At 51.4% G+C, this 18,334-nt stretch overlaps 1 protein-coding gene across 1 annotated transcript in view; it reads right to left on the bottom strand.

The window, feature by feature from the left end:
- opn8c (opsin 8, group member c) overlaps positions 1-18,277 on the bottom strand; it is a 33,001-nt gene extending 14,724 nt beyond the window's left edge. The window contains exons 1-2 of the mRNA XM_065008476.1: positions 18,157-18,277; positions 12,386-12,679 (exon numbers count right to left, since the gene is read on the bottom strand). Coding sequence (XP_064864548.1) covers positions 12,386-12,679; positions 18,157-18,277 — 415 coding nt within the window. The remainder of the gene's footprint in view (positions 1-12,385; positions 12,680-18,156) is intronic.
- Positions 18,278-18,334: the final 57 nt, after the last annotated feature.

Raw genomic sequence — 18,334 nt, 5'->3', positions numbered from 1 at the left:
GCTGCCCCCCCAAAAAATAGACTAGGCTCTACTCACCATAGACCAGCCTGCCCCCCCTCCAAATAGACTAGGCTCTACTCACCATAAACCAGGCTGCCCCCCCAAATAGACTACGCTCTACTCACCATAGACCAGGCTTGCCCCCAAATAGACTAGGCTCTACTCACCATAGACCAGCCTGCCCCCCTCCAAATAGTCTGGCTCTACTCACCATAGACCAGGCTGCCCCCCCTTAAAAATAGACTAGGCTCTACTCACCATAGACCAGCCTGCCCCCCCCACATAGACTAGGCTCTACTCACCATAGACCAGGCTGCCCCCCCCAAGATAGACTAGGCTTTACTCACCATAAACCAGACTGCCTCCCCCAAATAGACTAGGCTCTACTCACCATAGACCAGGCTGCCCCCCCAAATAAACTAGGCTCTACTCACCATAGACCAGCCTGCCCCCAAATAGACTAGGCTCTACTCACCATAGACCAGGCAGCCCCCTCCCCCAAAATAGACTAGGCTCTACTCACCATAGACCAAATTGCCCCCCCAGATAGACTAGGCTCTACTCACCATAGACCAGGCTTGCCCCCCAAATAAACTAGGCTCTACTCACCATAGACCAGGCTGCCCCCCAGATAGACTAGGCTCTACTCACCATAGACCAGGCTGCCCCACTCCAAATAGACTAGGCTCTACTCACCATAGACCAGGCTGCCCCCCCCCAAGATAGACTATGCTTTACTCACCATAAACCAGGCTGCCTCCCCCAAATAGACTAGGCTCTACACACCATAGACCAGGCTGCCCCCGCCCCCAGATAGACTAGGCTCTACTCACCATAGACCAGGCTACCCCCCTCCAAATAGACTAGGCTCTACTCACCATAGACCAGGCTGTCCCCCAAATAAACTAGGCTCTACTCACCATAGACCAGGCTGCCCCCCCCCAGATAGACTAGGCTCTACTCACCATAGACCAGGCTGCCCCACTCCAAATAGACTAGGCTCTACTCACCATAGACCAGGCTGCCCCCCCAAGATAGACTAGGCTTTACTCACCATAAACCAGACTGCCTCCCTAAATAGACTAGGCTCTACTCACCATAGACCAGGCTGTCCCCCCCAAATAAACTAGGCTCTACTCACCATAGACCAGTCTGCTCCCCCCCCTCCAAATAGACTAGGCTCTACTCACCATAGACCAGGCAGCCCCCTCCCCCAAAAATAGACTAGGCTCTACTCACCATAGACCAGGCTGCCCCCAGATAGACAAGGCTCTACTCACCATAGACCCGGCTGCCCCCCGCCCTCCCCAGATAGACTAGGCTCTACTCACCATAAACCAGGCTGCCTCCCCCAAATAGACTAGGCTCTACTCACCATAGACCAGGCTGCCTCCCCCAAATAAACTAGGCTCTACTCACCATAGACCAGGCCTGCCCCCCTCCAAATAGACTAGGCTCTACTCACCATAGACCAGGCTGCCCCCCTCCAAGATAGACTAGGCTTTACTCACCATAAACCAGGCTGCCCCCCCCCTCCCCCAAATAGACTAGGCTCTACTCACCATAGACCAGCCTGCCCCCCTCCCCAAATAGACTGGCTCTACTCACCATAGACCAGGCTGCCCCCATAAAAAATAGACTAGGCTCTACTCACCATAGACCAGGCTTGCCCCCCCCAGATAGACTAGGCTCTACTCACCATAAACCAGGCTGTCCCCCAAATAGACTAGGCTCTACCACCATAGACCAGGCTTGCCCCCCAAATAGACTAGGCTCTACTCACCATAGACCAGCCTGCCCCCCTCCAAATAGACTGGCTCTACTCACCATAGACCAGGCTGCCCCCCCCTCCAAGATAGACTAGGCTTTACTCACCATAAACCAGGCTGCCCCCGCCCTCCCCCAAATAGACTAGGCTCTACTCACCATAGACCAGCCTGCCCCCGCCCTCTCCAAATAGACTGGCTCTACTCACCATAGACCAGGCTGCCCCCCATAAAAATAGACTAGGCTCTACTCACCATAGACCAGGCTTGCCCCCCCCAGATAGACTAGGCTCTACTCACCATAAACCAGGCTGTCCCCCCAAATAGACTCTCTACTCACCATAGACCAGGCTTGCCCCCAAATAGACTAGGCTCTACTCACCATAGACCAGCCTGCCCCCCTCCAAATAGACTGGCTCTACTCACCATAGACCAGCCTGCCCCCTCCACATAGACTTGGCTCTACTCACCATAAACCAGGCTGCCCCCCCAAATAGACTAGGCTCTACTCACCATAGACCAGGCTTGCCCCCAAATAGACTAGGCTCTACTCACCATAGACCAGCCTGCCCCCTCCAAATAGACTGGCTCTACTCACCATAGACCAGGCTGCCCCCCCCCTTAAAAAATAGACTAGGCTCTACTCACCATAGACCAGCCTGCCCCCCTCCACATAGACTAGGCTCTACTCACCATAGACCAGGCTGCCCCCCAAGATAGACTAGGCTTTACTCACCATAAACCAGACTGCCTCCCCCAAATAGACTAGGCTCTACTCACCATAGACCAGGCTGTCCCCCAAATAAACTAGGCTCTACTCACCATAGACCAGCCTGCCCCCCCCCCTCCAAATAGACTAGGCTCTACTCACCATAGACCAGGCAGCCCCCTCCCCCAAAAATAGACTAGGCTCTACTCACCATAGACCAGGCCACCCCCCGCCTCCCCCAAATAGACTAGGCTCTACTCACCATAAACCAGGCTGCCCCCAGATAGACAAGGCTCTACTCACCATAGACCAGGCTGCCCCCCTCCAAATAGACTAGGCTCTACTCACCATAGACCAGGCAGCCTCCCTCCCCAAAATAGACTAGGCTCTACTCACCATAAACCAGGCTGCCCCCCCCCCAGATAGACTAGGCTCTACTCACCATAGACCAGGCCACCCACCCCCCCCCAGATAGACAAGGCTCTACTCACCATAGACCCGGCTGCCCCCCGCCCTCCCCCAAATAGACTAGGCTCTACTCACCATAGACCAGCCTGCCCCCTCCAAATAGACTGGCTCTACTCACCATAGACCAGGCTGCCCCCCATAAAAAATAGACTAGGCTCTACTCACCATAGACCAGGCTACCCCCCTCCAAATAAACTAGGCTCTACTCACCATAGACAAGGCTGCCCCCTCCAAATAGACTAGGCTCTACTCACCATAGACCAGGCTGTCCCCCAAATAAACTAGGCTCTACTCACCATAAACCAGGCTGCCCCCTCCAAGATAGACTAGGCTTTACTCACCATAAACCAGGCTGCCTCCCCCAAATAGACTAGGCTCTACTCACCATAGACCAGGCTGTCCCCCCCAAATAAACTAGGCTCTACTCACCATAGACCAGCCTACCCCCCCCAAATAGACTAGGCTCTACTCACCATAGACCAGGCTGCCCCCTCCCCAAAAAATTGACTAGGCTCTACTCACCATAGACCAGGCTGCCCCCCCAGATAGACTAGGCTCTACTCACCATAGACCAAATTGCCCCCCCCTAGGCTCTACAACCATAGACCAGGCTGCCCCCGCCCCCAGATAGACTAGGCTCTACCACCATAGACCAGGCTTGCCCCCCAAATAAACTAGGCTCTACTCACCATAGACCAGGCTGCCCCCCAGATAGACTAGGCTCTACTCACCATAGACCAGGCTGCCCCCTCCAAATAGACTAGGCTCTACTCACCATAGACCAGGCTGCCCCCCAAGATAGACTATGCTTTACTCACCATAAACCAGGCTGCCTCCCCCAAATAGACTAGGCTCTACACACCATAGACCAGGCTACCCCCCTCCAAATAGACTAGGCTCTACTCACCATAGACCAGGCTGTCCCCCAAATAAACTAGGCTCTACTCACCATAGACCAGGCTGACCCCCAGATAGACTAGGCTCTACTCACCATAGACCAGGCTGCCCCACTCCAAATAGACTAGGCTCTACTCACCATAGACCAGGCTGCCCCCAAGATAGACTAGGCTTTACTCACCATAAACCAGACTGCCTCCCCCAAATAGACTAGGCTCTACTCACCATAGACCAGGCTGTCCCCCAAATAAACTAGGCTCTACTCACCATAGACCAGCCTGCCCCCCTCCAAATAGACTAGGCTCTACTCACCATAGACCAGGCAGCCCCTCCCCAAAAATAGACTAGGCTTTACTCACCATAAACCAGGCTGCCTCCCCCAAATAGACTAGGCTCTACTCACCATAGACCAGGCTGCCCCCAAATAAACTAGGCTCTACTCACCATAGACCAGCCTACCCCCCTCCAAATAGACTAGGCTCTACTCACCATAGACCAGGCTGCCCCCTCCCCAAAAAATTGACTAGGCTCTACTCACCATAGACCAGGCTGCCCCCCCAGATAGACTAGGCTCTACTCACCATAGACCAAATTGCCCCCCAAAAAAAAAAAAAATAGACTAGGCTCTACACACCATAGACCAGGCTGCCCCCGCCCCCAGATAGACTAGGCTCTACTCACCATAGACCAGGCTTGCCCCCCCAAATAAACTAGGCTCTACTCACCATAGACCAGGCCCCCCCAGATAGACTAGGCTCTACCACCATAGACCAGGCTGCCCCACTCCAAATAGACTAGGCTCTACTCACCATAGACCAGGCTGCCCCCCCAAGATAGACTATGCTTTACTCACCATAAACCAGGCTGCCTCCCCCAAATAGACTAGGCTCTACTCACCATAGACCAGGCTGCCCCCGCCCCCAGATAGACTAGGCTCTACTCACCATAGACCAGGCTACCCCCTCCAAATAGACTAGGATCTACTCACCATAGACCAGGCTGTCCCCCAAATAAACTAGGCTCTACTCACCATAGACCAGGCTGTCCCCCAGATAGACTAGGCTCTACTCACCATAGACCAGGCTGCCCCACTCCAAATAGACTAGGCTCTACTCACCATAGACCAGGCTGCCCCCCCCCCCAAGATAGACTAGGCTTTACTCACCATAAACCAGACTGCCTCCCCCAAATAGACTAGGCTCTACTCACCATAGACCAGGCTGTCCCCCCAAATAAACTAGGCTCTACTCACCATAGACCAGCCTGCTCCCCCCCCTCCAAATAGACTAGGCTCTACTCACCATAGACCAGGCAGCCCCCTCCCCCAAAAATAGACTAGGCTCTACTCACCATAGACCAGGCTGCCCCCCCCAAATAGACTAGGCACTACTCACCATAGACCAGCCCCCCCTCCAAATAGACTGGCTCTACTCACCATAGACCAGGCTTTGCCCCCCAGATAGACTAGGCTCTACTCACCATAAACCAGGCTGCCTCCCCCAAATAGACTAGGCTCTACTCACCATAGACCAGGCTGCCCCCCCAAATAAACTAGGCTCTACTCACCATAGACCAGCCTGCCCCCCTCCAAATAGACTAGGCTCTACTCACCATAGACCTGGCTGCCCCCCCCTCCAAGATAGACTAGGCTTTACTCACCATAAACCAGGCTGCCCCCCGCCCTCCCCCAAATAGACTAGGCTCTACTCACCATAGACCAGCCTGCCCCCCTCCAAATAGACTGGCTCTACTCACCATAGACCAGGCTGCCCCCCATAAAAAATAGACTAGGCTCTACTCACCATAGACCTGGCTGCCCCCTCCCCAAATAATAGACTAGGCTCTACTCACCATAGACCAGGCTGCCCCCCTCCAAGATAGACTAGGCTTTACTCACCATAAACCAGGCTGCCCCCCGCCCTCCCCAAATAGCCTAGGCTCTACTCACCATAGACCTGGCTGCCCCCTCCAAGATAGACTAGGCTTTACTCACCATAAACCAGGCTGCCCCCCGCCCTCCCCCAAATAGACTAGGCTCTACTCACCATAGACCAGCCTGCCCCCCTCCAAATAGACTGGCTCTACTCACCATAGACCAGGCTGCCCCCCCATAAAAAATAGACTAGGCTCTACTCACCATAGACCTGGCTGCCCCCTCCCCAAATAATAGACTAGGCTCTACTCACCATAGACCAGGCTGCCCCCCCTCCAAGATAGACTAGGCTTTACTCACCATAAACCAGGCTGCCCCCCGCCCCTCCCCCAAATAGCCTAGGCTCTACTCACCATAGACCAGCCTGCCCCCCCCCTCCAAATAGACTGGCTCTACTCACCATAGACCAGGCTGCCCCCCCCATAAAAAATAGACTAGGCTCTACTCACCATAGACCAGCCTGCCCCCCCACCATTAAAAAAATAGACTAGGCTCTACTCACCATAGACCAGGCTTGCCCCCAAATAGACTAGGCTCTACTCACCATAGACCAGCCTGCCCCCCTCCAAATAGACTGGCTCTACTCACCATAGACCAGGCTGCCCCCCTAAAAAAAAATAGACTAGGCTCTACTCACCATAGACCAGGCAGCCCCCTCCCCAAAAATAGACTAGGCTCTACTCACCATAGACCAGGCTGCCCCCCAGATAGACTAGGCACTACCACCATAGACCAGCCCCCAGATAGACAAGGCTCTACTCACCATAGACCAGCCTGCCCCCCCCTCCAAATAGACTGGCTCTACTCACCATAGACCAGGCTGCCCCCCCCCATAAAAAATAGACAAGACTCTACTCACCATAGACCAGGCTTTGCCCCCCCCAGATAGACTAGGCTCTACTCACCATAAACCAGGCTGCCTCCCCCAAATAGACTAGGCTCTACTCACCATAGACCAGGCTGCCCCCAAATAAACTAGGCTCTACTCACCATAGACCAGCCTGCCCCCCTCCAAATAGACTAGGCTCTACTCACCATAGACCAGGCTGCCCCCCCCAAGATAGACTAGGCTTTACTCACCATAAACCAGGCTGCCCCCCCCTCCCCCAAATAGACTAGGCTCTACTCACCATAGACCAGCCTGCCCCCCCTCCAAATAGACTGGCTCTACTCACCATAGACCAGGCTGCCCCCTCCCCAAAAAATAGACTAGGCTCTACTCACCATAGACCAGGCTGCCTTCCCCCCCTCCAAGATAGACTAGGCTTACTCACCATAAACCAGGCTGCCCCCCCCCCTCCCCCAAATAGACTAGGCTCTACTCACCATAGACCAGCCTGCCCCCCTCTCCAAATAGACTGGCTCTACTCACCATAGACCAGGCTGCCCCCCATAAAAAAATAGACTAGGCTCTACTCACCATAGACCAGGCTGCCCCCCCCAAATAGACTAGGCTCTACTCACCATAGACCAGCCTGCCCCCCCATAAAAAAATAGACTAGGCTCTACTCACCATAGACCAGGCTTGCCCCCCAAATAGACTAGGCTCTACTCACCATAGACCAGCCTGCCCCCCTCCAAATAGACTGGCTCCACTCACCATAGACCAGGCTGCCCCCCTCCCCCAAAAAATAGACTAGGCTCTACTCACCATAGACCAGCCTGCCCCCCTCCACATAGACTAGGCTCTACTCACCATAAACCAGGCTGCCCCCCCAAAAAGACTAGGCTCTACTTACCATAGACCAGGCTTGCCCCCCTCCAAATAGACTGGCTCTACTCACCATAGACCAGGCTGCCCCCCATAAAAAATAGACTAGGCTCTACTCACCATAGACCAGGCTGCCCCCACACCCCAGATAGACTAGGCTCTACTCACCATAGACCAGGCTGCCCCCAAAAATGGACTAGGCTCTACTAACCATAGACCAGGCTGCCCCCTCCAAATAGACTGGGCTCTACTCACCATAGACCAGGCTGCCCCCTCCAAATAGACTAGGCCCTACTCACCATAGACCAGGCTGCCGCCCAAAAATAGAGTAGGCTCTACTCACCATAGACCAGCCTGCCCCCCTCCAAATAGACTGGCTCTACTCACCATAGACCAGGCTGCCCCCTCCCCAAAAAAATAGACTAGGCTCTACTCACCATAGACCAGGCTGCCCCCCCCTCCAAGATAGACTAGGCTTTACTCACCATAAACCAGGCTGCCCCCCCCCCCCAAATAGACTAGGCTCTACTCACCATAGACCAGCCTGCCCCCCAAATAGACTGGCTCTACTCACCATAGACCAGGCTGCCCCCCATAAAAAAATAGACTAGGCTCTACTCACCATAGACCAGGCTGCCCCCCCCCAAATAGACTAGGCTCTACTCACCATAGACCAGCCTGCCCCCATAAAAAAATAGACTAGGCTCTACTCACCATAGACCAGGCTTGCCCCCAAATAGACTAGGCTCTACTCACCATAGACCAGCCTGCCCCCCCCAAATAGACTGGCTCCACTCACCATAGACCAGGCTGCCCCCCTTAAAAAAATAGACTAGGCTCTACTCACCATAGACCAGCCTGCCCCCTCCACATAGACTAGGCTCTACTCACCATAAACCAGGCTGCCCCCCCCAATAGACTAGGCTCTACTCACCATAGACCAGGCTTGCCCCCCCCAAATAGACTGGCTCTACTCACCATAGACCAGGCTGCCCCCCCATAAAAAATAGACTAGGCTCTACTCACCATAGACCAGGCTGCCCCCACACCCCAGATAGACTAGGCTCTACTCACCATAGACCAGGCTGCCCCCAAAATGGACTAGGCTCTACTAACCAACCAGGCTGCCCCCCCCAAATAAACTAGGCTCTACTCACCATAGACCAGGCTGTCCCCCAGATAGACTAGGCTCTGACCAGGCTGCCCCACTCCAAATAGACTAGGCTCTACTCACCATAGACCAGGCTGCCCCCAAGATAGACTAGGCTTTACTCACCATAAACCAGACTGCCTCCCCCAAATAGACTAGGCTCTACTCACCATAGACCAGGCTGTCCCCCAAATAAACTAGGCTCTACTCACCATAGACCAGCCTGCTCCCCCCCCAAATAGACTAGGCTCTACTCACCATAGACCAGGCAGCCCCCTCCCCCAAAATAGACTAGGCTCTACTCACCATAGACCAGGCTGCCCCCCCAAATAGACTAGGCACTACTCACCATAGACCAGCCCCCTCCAAATAGACTGGCTCTACTCACCATAGACCAGGCTTTGCCCCCCCAGATAGACTAGGCTCTACTCACCATAAACCAGGCTGCCTCCCCCAAATAGACTAGGCTCTACTCACCATAGACCAGGCTGCCCCCAATAAACTAGGCTCTACTCACCATAGACCAGCCTGCCCCCCCCCCCCAAATAGACTAGGCTCTACTCACCATAGACCTGGCTGCCCCCCCCTCCAAGATAGACTAGGCTTTACTCACCATAAACCAGGCTGCCCCCCCGCCTCCCCAAATAGACTAGGCTCTACTCACCATAGACCAGCCTGCCCCCCTCCAAATAGACTGGCTCTACTCACCATAGACCAGGCTGCCCCCCCATAAAAAATAGACTAGGCTCTACTCACCATAGACCAGGCTGCCCCCTCCCCAAATAATAGACTAGGCTCTACTCACCATAGACCAGGCTGCCCCCCTCCAAGATAGACTAGGCTTTACTCACCATAAACCAGGCTGCCCCCGCCCTCCCCCAAATAGCCTAGGCTCTACTCACCATAGACCTGGCTGCCCCCCCTCCAAGATAGACTAGGCTTTACTCACCATAAACCAGGCTGCCCCCCCCCCCCCCAAATAGACTAGGCTCTACTCACCATAGACCAGCCTGCCCCCCTCCAAATAGACTGGCTCTACTCACCATAGACCAGGCTGCCCCCCATAAAATAGACTAGGCTCTACTCACCATAGACCTGGCTGCCCCCTCCCCAAATAATAGACTAGGCTCTACTCACCATAGACCAGGCTGCCCCCCTCCAAGATAGACTAGGCTCTACTCACCATAGACCAGGCTGCCCCCCGCCCCCCCCAAATAGCCTAGGCTCTACTCACCATAGACCAGCCTGCCCCCCCCAAATAGACTGGCTCTACTCACCATAGACCAGGCTGCCCCCCCCCATAAAAAATAGACTAGGCTCTACTCACCATAGACCAGCCTGCCCCCCCATTAAAAAAATAGACTAGGCTCTACTCACCATAGACCAGGCTTGCCCCCCAAATAGACTAGGCTCTACTCACCATAGACCAGCCTGCCCCCTCCAAATAGACTGGCTCTACTCACCATAGACCAGGCTGCCCCCCCAAAAATAGACTAGGCTCTACTCACCATAGACCAGGCTGCCCCCTCCCCAAAAATAGACTAGGCTCTACTCACCATAGACCAGGCTGCCCCCAGATAGACTAGGCTCTACTCACCATAGACCAGCCCCCCAGATAGACAAGGCTCTACTCACCATAGACCAGCCTGCCCCCTCCAAATAGACTAGGCTCTACTCACCATAGACCAGGCTGCCCCCCCCCAAATAGACTAGGCTCTACTCACCATAGACCAGGCTGCCCCCCAATAGACTAGGCTCTACTCACCATAGACCAGGCTGCCCCCCCAAATAGACTAGGCTCTACTCACCATAGACCAGGCTGCCCCCCCCCAAATAAACTAGGCTCTACTCACCATAGACCAGCCTGCCCCCCCTCCAAATAGACTAGGCTCTACTCACCATAGACCAGGCTGCCCCCCCCCCAAATAGACTAGGCTTTACTCACCATAAACCAGGCTGCCCCCCTCTACCCCCCCCCAAATAGACTAGGCTCTACTCACCATAGACCAGGCTGCCCCCCTCCAAATAGACTAGGCTCTACTCACCATAGACCAGGCTGCCCCCCTCCCCAAAAATAGACTAGGCTCTACTCACCATAGACCAGGCTGCCCCCCCCCAAATAGACTAGGCTCTACTCACCATAGACCAGGCTGCCCCCCCTCCCCCAAATAGACTAGGCTCTACTCACCATAGACCAGGCTGCCCCCCTCCCTAGGCTCTACTCACCATAGACCAGGCTGCCCCCATAAAAAATAGACTAGGCTCTACTCACCATAGACCAGGCTGCCCCCCCAAATAGACTAGGCTCTACTCACCATAGACCAGGCTGCCCCCCAATAAAAAAATAGACTAGGCTCTACTTGCCCCCCTCCCAAATAGACTAGGCTCTACTCACCATAGACCAGGCTGCCCCCCCCAAATAGACTGGCTCCACTCACCATAGACCAGGCTGCCCCCCTGATAGACTAGGCTCTACTCACCATAGACCAGGCTGCCCCCCTCCAAATAGACTAGGCTCTACTCACCATAAACCAGGCTGCCTCCCCCTTGCCAAATAGACTGGCTCTACTCACCATAGACCAGGCTGCCCCCCCCAAAAAAATAGACTAGGCTCTACTCACCATAGACCAGGCTGCCCCCTCCAAATAGACTAGGCTCTACTCACCATAGACCAGGCTGCCCCCCCCAAATAGACTGGGCTCTACTCACCATAGACCAGGCTGCCCCCCAAAAATAGACTAGGCTCTACTCACCATAGACCAGGCTGCCCCCCCCAAAAATAGACTAGGCTCCAAATAGACTCTACTCACCATAGACCAGGCTGCCCCCCCCCCAAAAATAGACTAGGCTCTACTCACCATAGACCAGGCTGCCCCCCTCCAAGATAGACTGGCTTTACTCACCATAAACCAGGCTGCCCCCCCCTCCCCCAAATAGACTAGGCTCTACTCACCATAGACCAGCCTGCCCCCTGGCTCTACTCACCATAGACCAGGCTGCCCCCCCCTCCAAATAGACTAGGCTCTACTCACCATAGACCAGGCTGCCCCCCAAATAGACTAGGCTCTACTCACCATAGACCAGGCTGCCCCCCCATAAAAAAATAGACTAGGCTCTACTCACCATAGACCAGGCTTGCCCCCAAATAGACTAGGCTCTACTCACCATAGACCAGCCTGCCCCCTCCAAATAGACTGGCTCCACTCACCATAGACCAGGCTGCCCCCCCATAAAAAAATAGACTAGGCTCTACTCACCATAGACCAGCCTGCCCCCCTCCAAATAGACTAGGCTCTACTCACCATAAACCAGGCTGCCCCCCCCAAATAGACTAGGCTCTACTCACCATAGACCAGGCTTGCCCCCCCCCAAATAGACTGGCTCTACTCACCATAGACCAGGCTGCCCCCCATAAAAAAATAGACTAGGCTCTACTCACCATAGACCAGGCTGCCCCCCACACCCCAATAGACTAGGCTCTACTCACCATAGACCAGGCTGCCCCCAAAATGGACTAGGCTCTACTAACCATAGACCAGGCTGCCCCCTCCAAATAGACTGGGCTCTACTCACCATAGACCAAGCTGACCCCCTCCAAATAGACTAGGCCCTACTCACCATAGACCAGGCTGCCGCCCAAAAATAGACTAGGCTCTACTCACCATAGACCAGGCTGTCCCCCCAAATAGACTAGGCTCTACTCACCATAGACCAGGCTGCCCCCCCTCCAAATAGACTAGGCTCTACTCACCATAGACCAGGTTATAGAATGTTTTCAGATAACGGATCACGCTGATGGCGGCGATGGTGAACATGCCGCACAGGCCGAATATGTAGCAGCCCAGACCGTAGTAGACGCACGTGACGTGGTGCCCCAGCCAGGCATGATTAAACGATGACAGAATGGACAGCGGGTAGAAACAGATGCAACATAGGAAATCCACCACGGCCAGGTTGACGCAGAGGAGCTCTGAACCCACCATCTTCTTCCTCCGTCGGTAGGAGATGACCAGCACCAGGCCGTTGCCGAGGACGGACAGAAGCACTGGTTGGAAGAGAGACAAGAAAGAGGAAACAAAGAATCTCTATAGAGATGGGAGAAGAGAGTGATGATTGATATGGTCTGTCGTTGGATTGTTTTTCATGAATGGTTTTTGCATTTTCTTGTGTATTTCCTATTGTGTCATTTGTTGTGTACATTCTGACATTCTGATACATTCTGACATTGTAATTTCTCATGGTAGTCCGAATATATACTGTAAGATCTGGTGCAATAACCACATTTACATTTACATTTAAGTCATTTAGCAGACGCTCTTATCCAGAGCGACTTACAAATTGGTGCATTCACCTTATGACATCCAGTGGAACAGTAGTGCATCTAAATCTTTTAAGGGGGGTGAGAGGGATTACTTTATCCTATCCTAGGTATTCCTTAAAGAGGTGGGGTTTCAGGTGTCTCCGGAAGGTGGTGATTGACTCCGCTGTCCTGGCGTCGTGAGGGAGTTTGTTCCACCATTGGGGGGCCAGAGCAGCGAACAGTTTTGACTGGGCTGAGCGGGAACTGTACTTCCTCAGTGGTAGGGAGGCGAGCAGGCCAGAGGTGGATGAACGCAGTGCCCTTGTTTGGGTGTAGGGCCTGATCAGAGCCTGGAGGTACTGAGGTGCCGTTCCCCTCACAGCTCCGTAGGCAAGCACCATGGTCTTGTAGCGGATGCGAGCTTCAACTGGAAGCCAGTGGAGAGAGCGGAGGAGCGGGGTGACGTGAGAGAACTTGGGAAGGTTGAACACCAGACGGGCTGCGGCGTTCTGGATGAGTTGTAGGGGTTTAATGGCACAGGCAGGGAGCCCAGCCAACAGCGAGTTGCAGTAATCCAGACGGGAGATGACAAGTGCCTGGATTAGGACCTGCGCCGCTTCCTGTGTGAGGCAGGGTCGTACTCTGCGGATGTTGTAGAGCATGAACCTAAAGGAACGGGCCACCGCCTTGATGTTAGTTGAGAACGACAGGGTGTTGTCCAGGATCACGCCAAGGTTCTTAGCGCTCTGGGAGGAGGACACAATGGAGTTGTCAACCGTGATGGCGAGATCATGGAATGGGCAGTCCTTCCCCGGGAGGAAGAGCAGCTCCGTCTTGCCGAGGTTCAGCTTGAGGTGGTGATCCGTCATCCACACTGATATGTCTGCCAGACATGCAGAGATGCGATTCGCCACCTGGTCATCAGAAGGGGGAAAGGAGAAGATGAATTGTGTGTCGTCTGCATAGCAATGATAGGAGAGACTATGTGAGGTTATGACAGAGCCAAGTGACTTGGTGTATAGCGAGAATAGGAGAGGGCCTAGAACAGAGCCCTGGGGGACACCAGTGGTGAGAGCACGTGGTGTGGAGACGGATTCTCGCCACGCCACCTGGTAGGAGCGACCTGTCAGGTAGGACGCAATCCAAGCGTGGGCCGCGCCGGAGATGCCCAACTCGGAGAGGGTGGAGAGGAGGATCTGATGGTTCACAGTATCGAAGGCAGCCGATAGGTCTAGAAGGATGAGAGCAGAGGAGAGAGAGTTAGCTTTAGCAGTGCGGAGCGCCTCCGTGATACAGAGAAGAGCAGTCTCAGTTGAATGACTAGTCTTGAAACCTGACTGATTTGGATCAAGAAGGTCATTCTGAGAGAGATAGCGGGAGAGCTGGCCAAGGACGGCACGTTCAAGAGTTTTGGAGAGAAAAGAAAGAAGGGATACTGGTCTGTAGTTGTTGACATCGGAGGGATCGAGTGTAGGTTTTTTCAGAAGGGGTGCAACTCTCGCTCTCTTGAAGACGGAAGGGACGTAGCCAGCGGTCAGGGATGAGTTGATGAGCGAGGTGAGGTAAGGGAGAAGGTCTCCGGAAATGGTCTGGAGAAGAGAGGAGGGGATAGGGTCAAGCGGGCAGGTTGTTGGGCGGCTGGCCGTCACAAGACGCGAGATTTCATCTGGAGAGAGGGGAGAAAGAGGTCAGAGCACAGGGTAGGGCAGTGTGAGCAGAACCAGCGGTGTCGTTAGACTTAGCAAACGAGGATCGGATGTCGTCGACCTTCTTTTCAAAATGGTTGACGAAGTCATCTGCAGAGAGGGAGGAGGGGGGGAGGGGGAGGAGGATTCAGGAGGGAGGAGAAGGTTGCAAAGAGCTTCCTAGGGTTAGAGGCAGATGCTTGGAATTTAGAGTGGTAGAAAGTGGCTTTAGCAGCAGAGAGAGAAGAGGAAAATGTAGAGAGGAGGGAGTGAAAGGACAGGTAAGCAGTGTAGAACCACAGGTATCTTCGAAAATAAAGTTTCCTCAAGCAGTGATCAGAATGGATCCTGAATATAACCTGTCTGAAATATTAAACCAACACTTCCATGTATTACACCTGACATTATATAAGACCTACAGTATCATGTTCCTGTAAGACAGATACCAGTCACCGGATGACCGTTCTACTGTTAAGGTGTTTGGCTGGCAATCACAGCTAACCCCCTGTGGTGTGTTCACTCAATATGTAAACATCACAGAGGAGGTGTGAGAAATAATTCTGCTGGACACAGAGGGATTACACCACTAAGGAACCACTGAGCCACAAGTCACCGTGGATAGAGAGTGATGGATTTCCTGAAATAGCAGCTGTTCCAGGCAATAAGGCATTCAGGTGACTCAAAATAATAACCTATGTCTGCAATAACATGTGTCCGCAATACTGAAATGAAGTAGGCCCGTACAACAAACACATGAACTACTGAACTCTAAAAGAAGAAAACTTTGATAGTCTTATTGTAGAAACAGAAATCACAAACTGTCAGATATTCCAATAGAGGTACAAATAACACCCCTGACACCAGTGGAGGCTGCTGAGGGGAGGACAGCTCATAATAATGGCTGGAACAGAGCGAATGGAATGGCATCAAACACATGGATACCATGCTCCAGCCATTACCATGAGACCGTCCTCCCCAAATAAGGTGCTACCAACCTCCTGTGGCTGACACAGAGACAAATGAAAGGATGATGAAAAGATGAAGAAAATCAGCCTAGCCTGGTCCCAGATGACTTTGTGCTATCATGTTAAGTCCATTTCTCATTGTCAAGACAAACATGTTTGCAATGACGAGTGACATGGAGTTGACATGATAGCTCAAACAGACTTGGAGGAAAAAGAAAGACTGGCCCCACTCACATCAAAAATATAATTTTGACTCATTTGGATTTAAAAAACACTATGTAACAAAATAAATAAACATTTGGTCACAAAAAAATGCTATGCCCATTCCTGAGTGTATTTACAAACCAAGCATCATGTCTGTTTAATTTTACAGGTGGACACAGAACCTCAGGTGAGAGGAAATACAATACACTTAGTGAACTGTAATATCGTTGAGACCACATTTTACTAGGTATAGCCATCTATAACACTACAGTTGACATGTTCTAAAAATACCATGAAATATTGATATTTCTATAAAGTGTCAATTGTAGTGATATAGAGTGCAAAGTATTCAGACCCTTGACTTATCCACATTTTGTTACGTTACAGCCGTATTCTAAAATATATGAAATATTATTATTTTTCTCATCAATCTACACACAATATCCCATAATGACAAAGCAAAAACAGGTTTATACATTTTTGCTAATTTATTCCAAATAGAAAACAGAAATATTCAGACCCTTTGCTATGATACTCAAAATTGAGCTCAGGTGCATCCTGTTTCCATTGATCATCCTTGAGATGTTTCTACAACTTCATTGGAGTCCACCTGTGGTAAATTCAATTGATTGAACGTGATTTGGAAAGGCACACACCTGTCTATATAAGGTCCCACGGTTGAAAGTGCATGTCAGAGCAAAAACCGAGCCATGGAGTCGAACGAATTGTCCGTATAGCTCCGAGACAGTATTTTATTTGATTTATTTAGCCTTTATTTAACCAGGTAAACCAGTTGAGAACAAGTTCTCATTAACAACTGCGACCTGGCCAAGATAAAGCAAAGCAGTGTAGAAGAGGCAATAAATAGGCCGTAGCGGCAAAATAATGACAATTTCGCAAAATAAACACTGGAGTGATAGATGTGCAGAAGATGAATGCGCAAGTAGAGATACTGGGGTGCAAAGGAGAATAATTTTTTTTTTTAATAAATAACAATATGGGGATGAGGTAGTTGGATGGGCTATTTACAGATGGGCTATGTACAGGTGCAATGATCTGTAAGCTGCTCTGATAGCTGATGCTTAAAGTTAGTGAGGGAGATATGAGTCGATAAGAAGCCGATTCTAGATTTAATTTTGGATTGGAGATGCTTAATAAGAGTCTGGAAGGAGAGTTTACAGTCTAACCAGACACCGAGGTATTTGTAGTTGTCCGCATAGTAGAGTAGAGCTTCATCATTCTTAAAGGAAGAAGTTTGGAACCACCAAGACTCTTCCCATAGCTGGCCACCCGGCCAAACTGAGCAATCAGGGGAGAAGGGCCTTGGTCAGGGAGGTGACCAAGAACCCGATGGTCACTCTGACAGAGCTCCAGAGTTCCTCTGTGGAGATGGGAGAACCTTCCAGAAGGCCAACCATCTCTGCAGCACTCCACCAATCAGGCCTTTATGGTAGAGTGGACAGGCGGAAGCAAACCCGTAGTAAAAGACACATGACAGCCCGCTTGGAGTTTACATAAATAATCAGGATCGAGGGATGATGAACTGAGCAAAGTACAGAAAGATCTTTGTTGAGATCCTGCCCCAGAGCACTCAGGACTTCAGACTGGACAACGACTATAAGCACACAGCCAAGACAATATGGAGGGTTGTGCAGCAACCCTCCATATCCAACATGACAGAGCTTGAGAGGATCTGCAGAGAAGAATTGGAGAAACTCCCCAAATACAGGTGTGCCAAGTTGTAGCTTCATACCCAAGAAGATTCGAGGCTGTAATCGCTGCCAAAGATGCTGCAACAAAGTACTTAATAAAGGGTCTGAATAAATGTGATATTTCAGTTTTTTTTAATACATTTGCACACAAAAAAAAACTACCTCTTTTTGTTTTGTCATTATGAGGTATTGTGTGTAGATTGATAAGAGAAAAAAAAACAATTTAATACATTTTAGAGTAAGGCAGTAACGTAACAAAATTTTTAAAAAGTAAATGGGTCTGAATCCTTCCGGAATGCAGTATACTGTATGTAGGTGGCTATACATAGTACTGTGGATTACTTACATACCACAAATAAGCTACATTAAATATTTTAAAATATGAATAAAGTCTGTGAAACAAACATTTCAAATATTTTACACATAAATCTGTATGATTTACTATTGTCCACAAAGTCGTTAATATCATGTATTGCGCACGGTTCCTTCTAAAATCTAATTTGTAGGAAGAGCCTGACCACGAAAATATATATTTTTTATAACATGTGCTATAAATCTCAATCAACTAGGCATCAACATCAGCGTGTCTATATTCTAGGATACATTTATTTCTAGATGATCAGATATGAAAGTGATAATAACGAAGTCCAACTCACCGATTGACAGGATTGTAAATCCCACACCTATATCAGCACCAGGTGCGAGTTTGGAGGAGAAAATAGAGGCAGTCCGGTTCCCACACACATCTGTGCGTTCTGACAAATTCAGGGAGATCATTTTGGATACAAATTCAGGAAAAGGAAAATCACCTCACTTTTGAATCCGACTCAACAT

This window comes from Oncorhynchus nerka, linkage group LG24 (assembly GCF_034236695.1).
Source record: "Oncorhynchus nerka isolate Pitt River linkage group LG24, Oner_Uvic_2.0, whole genome shotgun sequence".
NCBI classification, from domain to species: domain Eukaryota; kingdom Metazoa; phylum Chordata; class Actinopteri; order Salmoniformes; family Salmonidae; genus Oncorhynchus; species Oncorhynchus nerka.
Note: the sequence above shows the minus strand (reverse complement) of the source record. Positions and strands in the feature narration are given on the sequence as shown.